This window comes from Narcine bancroftii, chromosome 5 (assembly GCF_036971445.1).
Source record: "Narcine bancroftii isolate sNarBan1 chromosome 5, sNarBan1.hap1, whole genome shotgun sequence".
NCBI lineage: Eukaryota > Metazoa > Chordata > Chondrichthyes > Torpediniformes > Narcinidae > Narcine > Narcine bancroftii.
Window position 1 is genome coordinate 150,585,836 of NC_091473.1, and position 13,373 is coordinate 150,599,208.

Genomic DNA, 13,373 nt, shown 5'->3' on the forward strand with positions numbered 1-13,373 from the left:
AGTTTGTTCCTCAGGTCCCGGCAACATTCTTGTAATACTCCAAATTTGGCCTCACCAATGTCTTGTATGACATTAACCTCCCAACTCCTCTATTTAATGGATTACAGAAGAAAGCCTGCAGATGCTGTGATTGTAGTTTGCACAAAAATGCTGGAGAAACTCAGCAGGTCACTCAGGTTCTTCATGTAGCAAAGACAAAGGTACATAACAAACGTTTTGTGCCCGAGTCCTTGTCAAGGTGCGAGCAATCAGTGCACAGGCACATGAATAAAATCATTAGTAAAAGGAGCAGGGGTGCAGCACAGGTCCACAGACAAGAGGTCATAGGTGGGATTTGGATAGGAGGGCACAAGAGGGTGAGGGAAATAACTCTCTGCTAGGACACCCTAATCAGAGTGGCCCACAGTCACCAGGAGTGGGTGTTACCACTGGAGCCATCAATCAACTGAATGGCTCACCAGACTGTCTTGTGACTTGAAGTCAATCTTGTGTAAATTTCTATAAATAGCTCACTCCATTTTTTTGTGGAAGGAAGGAAGTAAAGAGAGTTCGGGTGTGATTTGGTGACGTCGTTAATTCTCTGAGTAAACTCAAAATGTGAGTTAGGTTACTCAACTGTGTGCAGCCCAAACACTTTGGGCGCAGTTGCAACACCTCCCTGAATGGAGAGGGAAGGGGGTGGGGTGCTGGAGGAAAGGAGACGGAGGGATGGGGGGAGAGAGAGAGGAAGAGGGGGGAGTTGCCCAATGGAAACAAGGGGTCGCCGTTAATGCCATCTGGTTGGAGTGTAGTCAGGCAGGACTTTACATCTTGCTCCTCCAATTTATGTGTAGATTTGGTTTAGCAGTGCATGAGGCCACGGGCGGACATGGGCCACAAAATCCTATGCTTTGATTTATGAAGGTTAATGTGCCAAAAGCTCCCGTTATGATCCATTCTAACAGAGACACCACTTTCGGGGAACCATGTATCTGTATTCCCGGATATCCCTGTTCTACTGCACTCCACAGTGCCCTACCATTTACCATGTATATCCTTACACGTTTAAGTTGTAGCTTATAACATTGGTATATTTGCATAATAACATCTCAGGTCTTAAGTTTCAGCTTATTTATCATATTATTACCTCGCACAGTGAGAAGGGTTCTTCTGTGACAGGTTACCTCTAATATTCAGACAGCTATTTAAAGAGCACAGTTTACGGAGTGTAGGGTCACAATGAAAAGGAAGATCAATCAGCACCAGGCAAGGGCAGCACGAGAGCACCGCTGTGGGGTTCATTTAGGAGCCTGATGGCTGCGGGGAAAGAAGCTGTCTTTGAGCCTGTTGGTGAGTTCATTCACATTCTTCAGCTTCTCCCTGATGAAAAGAGGGAGAATAATGAGTGGTTCATATAAATGGCGATTTTTATCCACACATGATCGAATTATTTGAGGCCAATGCTCATGTTTCTTAAACTCACCTTGCTGATTATAGTACGTGGTTTTGACCACCAGCTATGCCATTAAAGATGGAAGGGATTAGAAAAAGATTCACCAAGATATTACTACACTGGAGGGCTTGCGCTTGAGCTATAAAGGAAGGCTGGATAGGCTGGGACTTTTCTCCTGCTGCAGAGGAAGCTGAGGACTGACTTTTTGTAGATATATAAATCATGAGGGGCAGGGATAAGGTCACAGTATTTTCCTCTGGGTAGGGGAACTAAAACAGGAAGACAAATGTTTTTTTCCTCTGGGTAGGGGAACTAAAACAAGAAGGCAAATGAGAGGGGAAATATTTAAAAGCATGGATGTACAGGGGACTCTTTAGTTAAGGAGGGCAGAGGGGTTAATTTTCTGAAATTTTACTGGGGCCCGCACTGCACCCAGGCCACCTCACATCTCACTTCTGGGCCCTGACATAGACCACTGCCTCCTCCATAAACTGGCTGCCGGCACGGGCTCTGGGCACAGGAGGGCCGCCTTCAATTCCTCTCTGTCCAAGGCTGAGATTCACTCCCGTCCCCAAGCCTGGGCTGCTTCATCGTCCGGGAGGTGGGGGGGGGGGGAAAGGCCCATTGCTGTGGGAACAACACTGGGTGACACCACTCAGACCCTCTGACGTCATCACGCAGAGATGCAGAAAGTTCACAGCAAGTCATTTTATCGGCCAGCAGCAGTCCTGCGCCTGGGCTGCAACCACCCTGTCTCGTGACAGACAGCCTCGGTGTATGCGTGCTGATGTCGCAGAGCCCGAACACTGACGCTGATCCTCATTGCCCCAGAAATGAGCCAGTTCCAGGAGGAGGCTGCTGCCCAGGTTAGAGGTGAGATGCGTGGCACCCCTGGTGTGACGGTGCCCAGGGCCAAGACGTGCTGGGAATGGGCCACTGTTATTGTTAATTTGTTTATCTTTTGGCTTTTTCCATTCAATTTTTTTCTTCTTCCTTTGTCCTAAATTTTTCACTGTTTTGTCTGAATTTTGAATGGCAGTTGCCCCCAACCCCTCCCCCCCACACCGTCCCCTGGGTCATACATCTATGTTTAAAGGGGACCTGAAGGGTGATTTTTTCACACAGAGAATGGTGGTAATATGGAGTAAGCTGGCCAAAGGAATTGGTAGAGATGGAGACAGGATTATGGATTAGAAAGGTTTTGAGAGATAAACATCAAATGCAGGCCAACTCAGGAAAACAATATGGTTGGCATGGACCAGGTGGGCCAAAGGTTTATCCACTGTACAACTTCAAGACTCCTTGAAACTATATTTCAGAACCTCAGCTGACAGAGAAATCGCTGAATGTATTTAAAGATAGATCTCAAGGCATAAAGTCTATGGGAGGAGGATCTGAGATGGAGGTTCATATTGAACAGTGGAACAGTGGAACAGTGGGGGGGGGGGGCTGGGCAGAGTTGATACCACTTCCTCAGTGGAAGCTGAAAAAACAGACAGCTTAACTTAGGGGATGCGTCAGGGGAAATCTGAGATTGTTTTTTAAGACAGAGAATGATGGCATGTTGGATTTTGGAGCCACTTTAATGACCTTACAATCAGATTTTTTTTAAATCTCAACAAAATGGGAAGTAGGATTCTGGGTGCTCAGTTCTTCTCCAATAGACTGAATTTTTTACAATTCCACAAAAGCCCTGTTTCTGAGTGATGTTACACCATGACTCTGCTCCTCTCTAACCTGCAGCTAAATTAAATACTTCTCATCATTGATTTTTGCAGTGCTGCAATTTGCAACATCGCTGTCAAACGAATGAGCCAAAAGTGCGACAAACTCAGTTACGGGTACAGCAAAGGTTTTCATTTTGGGCAGTTTACAGGTAAGTGGTAGCGAGAATCATGTGGTGGTCTTTTTGTTCTGCAATAACCTTGAAGGAGATGTTCCTTCCTCTGAATTATTTGCCAAACGAGGGAATAATTTTCTACAGGGAACATGGTCGATATTTATTCTCCCAAACCGGTGCACAAACCGCTTTGATCTCTGTATACAGTGGCCAGATTAGTTGCCTGCATTACCCTAATGACAAGTCATGGAAAAAAGAATGCTTCATTGTTTCTGGAGCAATCCTACGGTCTTCAAAGGAGATATATTGAAGCATGCCTTTCTATCCTTGTAAAATTATCTCTGCTTTTAAAATAAATGAATGTGATATCCCTTATGTGGATATCGCTGGAAAGTTCAACATTATTTATCCTTTCCCAACTGTCCATGACTAGATTTCAAGAGTTAACCACTTTGGTAGGTTGGATTCACATGACTACATTGGGAAAGGATGGAAAAGGGAGATTCATAGTCATACACCATGGAAAATGGCCCTTCAGCGTAAAATTTCCCACCCATACGTTCTGTCTGTGCTTAGCCTATTTCCCTCTAAACCTATTCCATCTATGTATGCATCCAATGTTGCAATAGTACTGCCTCAACTACAGTAAAGCCCCTGGTATCTGGCACCTACGGGGATTGGTAGAAGCTGGATAAGTGTATTTTCTGGTTGCTTGAGACTCTCTGCATTTTTTGAATATTTTATTTTAATTTTCACAGACTTACAATAAACAGAGCTATTCATGTACATATGTATAACCTAAATTCCATATTTTTCCCAAACCCAACCCTCCCCCCACCCACCACAGTGAATACATTCCAAAAACTTATCTCGATCCCACTCATATGGGGCACATGACCCCTATCAAGACCAGTCATGAAAAAAAATCACAATGGCAACACCGTTCAAAGAAAACACTAAAAAGAAAATAAACTCAAAAGTAAACTAAGGATCTCTTTCAATGTCCAACCCAAACGCCTGCATTCAGAATAAACAAAATACACTGAGCAAACTTCACTTACAATAATATATAAATCTTAAAGCATTTTACTTCATTTTCAATCACATTCTTCGTAAACATTTAAGCATCTCTGCATCTGCAGGTTCCTCCCCATCTACGGAGCCACACGAAAGGTGAATAATAACCCCCTCCCCCAAGTTTACAGATAAAGCCTTACTAATACATTTAATATTGTACTAGTAAAGGTAAAGACTCTTTTCGAGAGTCACCCCTTCTGTATTCTCGCCAAGTTAATGTTAGGCTCTTGCTTTCCCAAGCTCCTGGTCGAGATCAAACACAGGGCTTGGAGCAGAGCTGCTTCCCCACCCATACCCCTGTTGCATCTTATTGTAAGGTAGCAGTTACTGGCAATTAATCTCCACAAGTTTGATGGGTACAAACTCCGTCCCTGTGGCAACAGAGGTTACCACTGTATGTTCCTTATTTCCTCTATGCTGCAGAATTCTGTGGTAGCATTTGGATGAAAACTGTGGGTTATCTATTAAAAGATAAGAGAGGGTGACAAGATCATGGGTGGCATAAATGAGGTAGACGGCCAGCATCTGTTTCCTGTGGCAGGAGTAGCAAACACCAGGGGGAATCTGTACAAAGTGAAGGGAGGAAAGTTTAGGGGAGACATCAGGGGACACTTTCCCCTCCCGTTCTTCCCCTTTCACTCTCAGTCTTTATTCAGGCACCTGCCTGCTTTTTGCTTATACCTTGAAGAAGGGCACAGGCCTGAAACGTCGGTAATACTTTCTATGGATGCTGCGGGACCAGCTGAGCATTTAATCCCAGTGTTAATCATTCTAACGCTAGCGGGCATTGATTTAAGATGAGAAGGGAGAGATTTAGGTTTAAATCTTCAAGTTTATCGGTCACAAAATACCTGAGAGGGGTTATCTCTAACATTCATACAGTCGGGTGTACTCCACAATTTAGGATTGCAATGAAAAGGAAGGTCATTCAGCACCAAGCAAAGGCAGCATAAGAACACTGTTCATTCAGTGATGCAGGGAAGAAGCTGCCTTTAAGCCTGTTGGTGGTCACTTTCATATTCTTGACCCTTCTCCCTCCCCGATGGGAGGAGGAAAGGGAGAGGAGAGAGTGTGCCTGGGGTGTGTTGGCAGCCTTTCCTAAGCAGATTTAAGAGGGACCTGAGGTGGACTTGTTCTTGTGTTGGAAGAGGGAGGATAGCTACTTTAGTTGATGGTTGGATGTCCTGAGATGCAGTGAAAGGTCTACATGATATCTAGGCATGGCCACTCCCCATTTGGGGTTCTAAACAGCATGGTAAAATCAAAGGAATAAGATGAATCGTGACAATCAACCTACATTTCCGGTATTTTAACAAATCTGGTTCATTCACAACTGCCTCCTACCGGTTGGCATTCCACATTGAAAGGGTGCCAGATGAGTTTCTATTAACAATATGAATATGTACCGGCAGTGTGAGATATTGGCTCCACCTTCCCTGTCCTTTCTTTCTTTTCCAATCTTTTTATTAAACATGTTATATGTAAACAGTACGTGAGGAGAATAGAATCCAGAATCAAATATAAACACAGAAACATCAATATATTGCAATACCTAATACTACATAACATATTGAACAATATTGTCCCTTTCTCCTCAATTTAGAATATTCAAAAAAGAGGGAAAATTGTTGTTAGAACCCCATCTAATCTACTAAAATAAGCAAAGAATAGAAAAAAAAAGGGCTGGGCAGGGTAAACTGAGAGTTCACTACAAACTATTTATCTGGTCTTTGCCAATAAAAAGAACAAAGTCCAGAACAGTCTGGATGTGAAGTAAAAATACTATTAAAACAGTTTATTAAAGGATGCCAAGTCTCTTCAAACTTAACGGAGGTATTGAAAGTGAAACTTCTAATTTTTTTTCTAAACTTAAACATGACATAACTTGAGAGAGCCATTGCATCAAAGGAGGTGAATTGGGATCTTTCCATTGAAATAAAATGGCTCTTCTGGCCAACAGTGTATGAAGCCTACAACCCGATCAACAAAGGTAGGAAATCAACCCTTCTCTGGAACTATAATTCCAAAAATAAAAGTCAATGGATTAGGTTGCAATCTAATAGCCAGTGTAATTGACAAAGTCTTGAAAGTCCAAGTCCAGTACTTCGCCAATACAGAGCAAGACCACAAACATGTGTGTTTGTGTGGCCACTTGTGATTTACATCTATCGTACATAGAACTAACATTAGGAAAGATACTGGCCATTTTATCTTTTGACCTATGAACCCGATGAACCGCTTTAAACTGAATCAATGCATATCGGGTACATAATGAAGAGGAATTAACCATTCCAAAAATCTTTTCCCAAATTTCATCACTGGAGATTGATTGCAATTTTAATACATTATTGGAAATATTACTGATTTAAACCCTTGTGGGAAGGATTAAAATGAAAAAGAGCATCAACCAAATCAGGTTGATCTGATATAGGAAAGTTTGGTAAAATTCAAAAAACTTCTAACTTGGAAATATCTTTAAAAAAAAGTGATTTAGGAGCATTATATTTGTTAGATATTATATCAGAAGACATTAACAACCATCAATAAACTGATCCATGTCATTAGTGTCCTAAAGTTGCTTATTTTCATGTTCTTTAAATGTTACATTTAGACATGCAGTGCGGTATAAGGCCCTATCGGCTCATGATTCTGCACCGCCCCACTTACTCACAACCCCCAGTACATTTTGAAGGGTGGATGGAAACTGGAGCCCCTGGGGAAAACTCATGCAGACACGGGTAAAATGTACAAACTTCTTACAGACCTCATGGAATTCGAACCCCAGTCCCAATTACTGGCGCTATAACAGCTAATCACTAGGCTAACTATGCCGCTCCACACAAACCCTTTGTCCTTTATATCATCCCCTTTTGCTGGAATAAGATGTTGTTACATAATTGTACTTTATCCCTTTCACACAGTGCTTAAAAGCCGGGTATTATCCGCCTTTTGAGGGCTGTGTGAATGCATTGAAGGTGGATTGGAGGGGTGTAAACTTATCTGACTTCCATCCATCGAGGTAGGTAGCATCAGAGGTGGAGCGTATTGATGCGGGACCAGTCTAAAATGGGCGACCCATGTTGTTGGGTCGAAACAGCAAGGAAAGATGATGTCGTGATGTTGAGTCCAGAAAAACTTCATAGTCAGAGTTGCACACCAAGTAGTGCAGCGGACTCTGCTAGGCATATAGTGTGTGAATGTCCGTGGATCTGGACTCAAGGGTTTGCCATCAGACATAGATTTTATTAACACAAAAAATTGTTGAAGATCGTGGCTAAACGTTAACAGGAATAAAACCCGCACAATTTATAAAGGTGCATTGGAAAATGTTAATGGGAATAAAACACACACAATTTATAAAGGAGCATTGGAAAATGTTAATGGGAATAAAACACACACAATTTATAAAGGTGCATTGGAAAATGTTAATGGGAATAAAACACACACAATTTATAAAGGAGCATTGGAAAATGTTAATGGGAATAAAACACACACAATTTATAAAGGTGCATTGGAAAATGTTAATGGGAATAAAACACACACAATTTATAAAGTAGCATTGGAAAATGTTAATGGGAATAAAACACACACAATTTATAAAGTAGCATTGGAAAATGTTAATGGGAATAAAACACACACAATTTATAAAGGAGCATTGGAAAATGTTAATGGGAATAAAACACACACAATTTATAAAGGTGCATTGGAAAATGTTAATGGGAATAAAACACACACAATTTATAAAGGAGCATTGGAAAATGTTAATGGGAATAAAACACACACAATTTATAAAGGAGCATTGGAAAATGTTAATGGGAATAAAACACACACAATTTATAAAGGAGCATTGGAAAATGTTAATGGGAATAAAACACACACAATTTATAAAGGTGCATTGGAAAATGTTAATGGGAATAAAACACACACAATTTATAAAGGAGCATTGGAAAATGTTAATGGGAATAAAACACACACAATTTATAAAGGAGCATTAGAAAACATTAACAGGAATAAAACATACACATACACAATTTATAAAGGAGCGTGGGAACATGTTAAACAGTACATAATTACTCTATGGTTTAACATGTTCCCACGCTCTTATATAAATTGTGCTCTTGTGTGTTTTATTCCCATAACATTTTCCCACACTCTTTTATAATTGTTGTGTGTTAATAAAATCTACTTGTGATTGTATCAAGACTCCCCGAATTGGATTCTTTTCTCAACACATCTCAACTTCACGCGAGGCGTCGACGGTGCTATGCCACACACCCCAGCTCGTTTGCTTCGGGAAGTTGGCTTGCTGTGTAAAAGGACTAACAGACATGGCTTTTCATCTGTACTGTGTGAACAAACAAGTTGGCTTCCAGAGACAGAACATGTATGTGGCAATAAAGCAGCTGTTCAGTGTTAAAGAGCTCAAGTCTAGTAGCCTTGAAATCCAAATCAAAACTGAAAATCATGAAACTGTGTTCAGTAAATATGAAACCTTCAGGGCAAGGGGTCAAGAAATTATTCAAGATTTCTTTATTGTGGTGTAATAAACAGGAGTAATATTGCACAAAATGACCTTGTAAGACAGACAAAGATTTGTCATCAGCAGAAATTGCCCAAACAGTGAAAGAAAGAGAGATTCCCCCAGCCCCAAGTCATTGAGTATTCATGGATTCGCCTCCAGCATTTCCGCAGCTGCCTCAGCCATGCAGACTGCAATCAACCTGAGTGCAAGATCCAAACCTCCAATATGATCCAAACCTCCAATATGATCCGGAAACCTTCAGCGCCCTCGGTACCCTCTCGCATCCCAACACCTGGTACCCCTTCAGCCGGCCAAAAGCCAGTCTCCAACCGTCTGCAGCCTGGTGTGAGTCCTTTGACTGCAGTCAACAGTAGCCCTCAGCCTGTATGGTTTCCTCACCTTGAGTCCCCAAAAGCCTGTGCGTTCTTCAACTGCAAAAAATCCTTGCCGTGGTCACCATCCCACAGGTTGTCTCCTCTAAAGAGGGAGTGCTTCCCCTCCTCCACATTTTCTGGCACCCTGCACCCAGACCTCTGCTTTCCCAGCCCCTCGAGGCTGCTGCTGGTCATACCCATCTTTGGCCCTGATCCTGGAGTCGCAGGATTTCAAAACTGTTTCAAGCCTCTACGGAGTTGACAGTCGTTGGACTGGGCAATAGAATTATGCGGAGGAGCACTGTGTCTCCACTCCTCGCTCTCCATGGGAGTGCATCCATTGCAACAGCTCTGGCAGTGCCACCATTTTTTTTTAAATTATAGAATTAGTCATTGGTCATGTGACATTATTTATGTTCTCTTACAATAATTTTGAATGTCAACACTGACTTTGACCTTTCACAATAATTGCTGGAATTTCCTAGCCATCCACATAGGCAATACGGTTGGCCTAGCAGTTAACGCCAGCAAACGAGACCAGGGTTTAAATCTCTGTAAGGAGTTTGTACACTCTCCCCATGTCTGCAAAGGTTTTCCCCAGGGTTTCCTCCCACCGTTCAAGACCATGGTTTAATTGGGTGTAAGTAGGGTGGTACTGACTCATGGACCAAAAATGACCTGTTACCATGCTGTACCTTTACATTTTTTTAAATTAAATTTAAATCTCATCGAACCTAGTTTTCCATCTGGCTGGGACTACAAGTATCTCCAAACCAAATTCTACACTGCTGACCATAGAACCATAGAACACTACAACACAGGAATCAGGCCTTTCAGCCCTTCTAGTCTGTGCTGAAAACATCATACTGCCAGTCCCACTAACCTGCACCCATTGCATAACCCTCCAGACTTCTCCCATCCATGTATCTATCTGATTTATTTTTAAAACTTAAGAGTGAGCTCACATTGACCACGTCAGATGGTAACTTGTTCTACACCCCCTAATATTCCCCCAAAACCTTTCCACTTTTACCCAAAACCCATTTCCTCTTGTAGTTATCTCTCCTAAATATCTAAGTGGAACGAACCTACTCGCATTTACTCTGTCTAAACATCTCCTAATTTTGTAAACCTCTGTCAAATCTCCCCTTATTCTTCTATGTTCTAAGGAATAAAGTCCTAACCTGTTTAATCTTTCCCTGGAACTCAACTCCTGAAGAACTTAAAACATCCTAGTAAATCTCCGCACTCTTTCAATCTTACTGATGTCCTTCCTGTAGTTTGGTGACCAGAACTGCACACAATATTCCAAATTTGGCCTCACCAATATCTTATATAACATCAGCATAACATCCCAACTCATGTACTCAATACTTTGATTTATGAAGGCCAAGATGCCAAAAGCTCTCTTTACAACCCTGTCTCCTTGTAATGCCACTTTCAGGGGATTATGCATCTGAATTCCCATATCCCTTTGTTTCTCCGCACTCCTCAGTGCCCGACCATTTACAATGTATGTCCTACATTGGTTTGTCCTTCCAAAATGCAACACCTCACACTTGTCTGCATTAAATTCCCATCTGCCATTTTCTGGCCCATTTTTCCAGATCCCTCTACAAGCTTTGAAAGCCTTCCTCGCAGTCTACAACATCTCCAATCGTAGTGTCCTCTGCAAACTTGCTGATCAAATTTATTACATTATCATCCAGATTACTGATATAGAGAACAAACAACAATGGTCCCAGCACCGATCCCTGAGGCACAGGCCTCCAGTCTGAGAAATAATCATCCACCACCACTCTCTGTCTTCTCCCGTTCAGCCAATTTAGAATCCAGTTTACAACCTCTCCAAGGATACCTAGTGTCTGAACCTTCTGAACTAACCTCCCATGTGGGACCTTGTTGAAGGCCTTACTAAAGTCCATGTAGACAACATCCACAACCTTTCCTTCATCTTGGTAACCTACTCAAAACCTTTATAAGTTTCATTAATATATGACCGACCCTTGGGTGTCCAAACACATATATCCAATCTCTTTGAACGCCCTCCAATAATTTACCTATTACAAGTACACAATCCTTTATCCGGAACCCTTGGAGAACAGTGTGTTCCGAATTTCGGAAAGCCAGATTTAAGCCCACCCAAATTGTGCTGCTGCATCCACCCCCACCCCCTTCCAGTCACGCTCCTCCCCCCTCGCCCACCCGACTCGCGCTACCGGTCTCTCCGCCTCGCCCGCCCAACTCACGCTGCCAGTCTCTCCCCCTCACCTGCCCAACTCGCGCTGCCGTCTCTCTTCCCACTTGCCGGTTTTTAGAGCTTTCCGGACTTTAGATGTCCGGATAAAAGATTGTGTACCTGTACTGACGTCAGGCTCACCACCTGTATTTTTCTGGTTTATTTTTGGAGCATTTTTTAAAGAATGGAACAACATGAGCTACCCTCCAATTCTCTGGCACTTCACCCATGGATAAGGATGTTTTAAATATTTCTCCCAGGGCCCTGCAGTTTCTACACTGTCTCCCTCAAGGTCCAAAGGATTATCGTGTCAGGCCCAAGGGATTTATCAATCTTTTTCGGTGTCAGACAGAAAGCACTTCCTCCTCTTTAATCTCTATATGTTCCATGGCACTACTGCTTGTTTCCCTTCCTTCCCTGTACACCATGACAAGTTTTCTAATTAAATACTGATGCAAAAAACTGTTTACGATCTTCCCATCTCATGAGGCCCCACACGTAGACGACCACCCTGATTAATTTTGTCCCTTACTATCCTTTTACTCTTAACCCTTCAGGGTTACCTTCACATTACCTGCCAAAGCAACATCATGTCTTCTTTTTGCCTTCCTGATTTCCTGAAGTATTTTCTTACACTTTTTATACTCGTCTAGTACCTCATGGAAGTCAGCCTGAGGAAAACTGAGGTCCTCCATCAGCCAGCTCCCCACCATGACTACCAGCCCCCCCACATCTCCATCGGGCACACAAAACTCAAAACGGTCAACCAGTTTACCTATCTCGGCTGCACCATTTCATCAGATGCAAGGATCGACAATGAGATAGACAACAGACTCGCCAAGGCAAATAGCGCCTTTGGAAGACTACACAAAAGAGTCTGGAAAAACAACCAACTGAAAAACCTCACAAAGATAAGCGTATACAGAGCCGTTGTCATACCCACACTCCTGTTCGGCTCCGAATCATGGGTCCTCTACCGGCACCACCTACGGCTTCTAGAACGCTTCCACCAGCGTTGTCTCCGCTCCATCCTCAACATCCATTGGAGCGCTTACATCCCTAACGTCGAAGTACTTGAGATGGCAGAGGTCGACAGCATCGAGTCCACGCTGCTGAAGATCCAGCTGCGCTGGGTGGGTCACGTCTCCAGAATGGAGGACCATCGCCTTCCCAAGATCGTGTTATATGGCGAGCTCTCCACTGGCCACCGTGACAGAGGTGCACCAAAGAAAAGGTACAAGGACTGCCTAAAGAAATCTCTTGGTGCCTGCCACATTGACCACCGCCAGTGGGCTGATAACGCCTCAAACCGTGCATCTTGGCGCCTCACAGTTTGGCGGGCAGCAACCTCCTTTGAAGAAGACCGCAGAGCCCACCTCACTGACAAAAGGCAAAGGAGGAAAAACCCAACACCCAACCCCAACCAACCAATTTTCCCCTGCAACCGCTGCAATCGTGTCTGCCTGTCCCGCATCGGACTTGTCAGCCACAAACGAGCCTGCAGCTGACGTGGACTTTTTACCCCCTCCATAAATCTTTGTCCGCGAAGCCAAGCCAAAGAACAGTACCTCATTTGCTCCTTGTTGCCTGTACCTGCTATACACCTCTCTTGTTCTTTAACCCATTTGCTAATATCCCTTGAAACAAAAGGATCCCTCTGCCTGTTAACCTTGCCTTTAATTCTGACAGGAATATGCAAACTTTGCACTCTCAGATTTTCACCTTTGAAGGCCATCCTCTGACGGAACACGTCCTTGCCAAAAAACAACTTACCCAATCCACTCTTCCTAGATCCTTTCTCATTTCCACAAAATTGGCCTTTCTCCAATTTAAAATCTCAACTCGAGGACCAGACATAATCCTTCCTTATTCATAATCATCTTGAAACT

General features: G+C 43.0%; 1 protein-coding gene across 1 annotated transcript in view; it reads left to right on the forward strand.

The window, feature by feature from the left end:
- The window catches only part of LOC138764064 (vitellogenin-like), a 140,970-nt gene that overhangs the window by 56,294 nt on the left and 71,303 nt on the right, over positions 1–13,373 (forward strand). Inside the window, exon 13 of the mRNA XM_069939371.1 lies at positions 3,211–3,308. Coding sequence (XP_069795472.1) covers positions 3,211–3,308 — 98 coding nt within the window. The remainder of the gene's footprint in view (positions 1–3,210; positions 3,309–13,373) is intronic.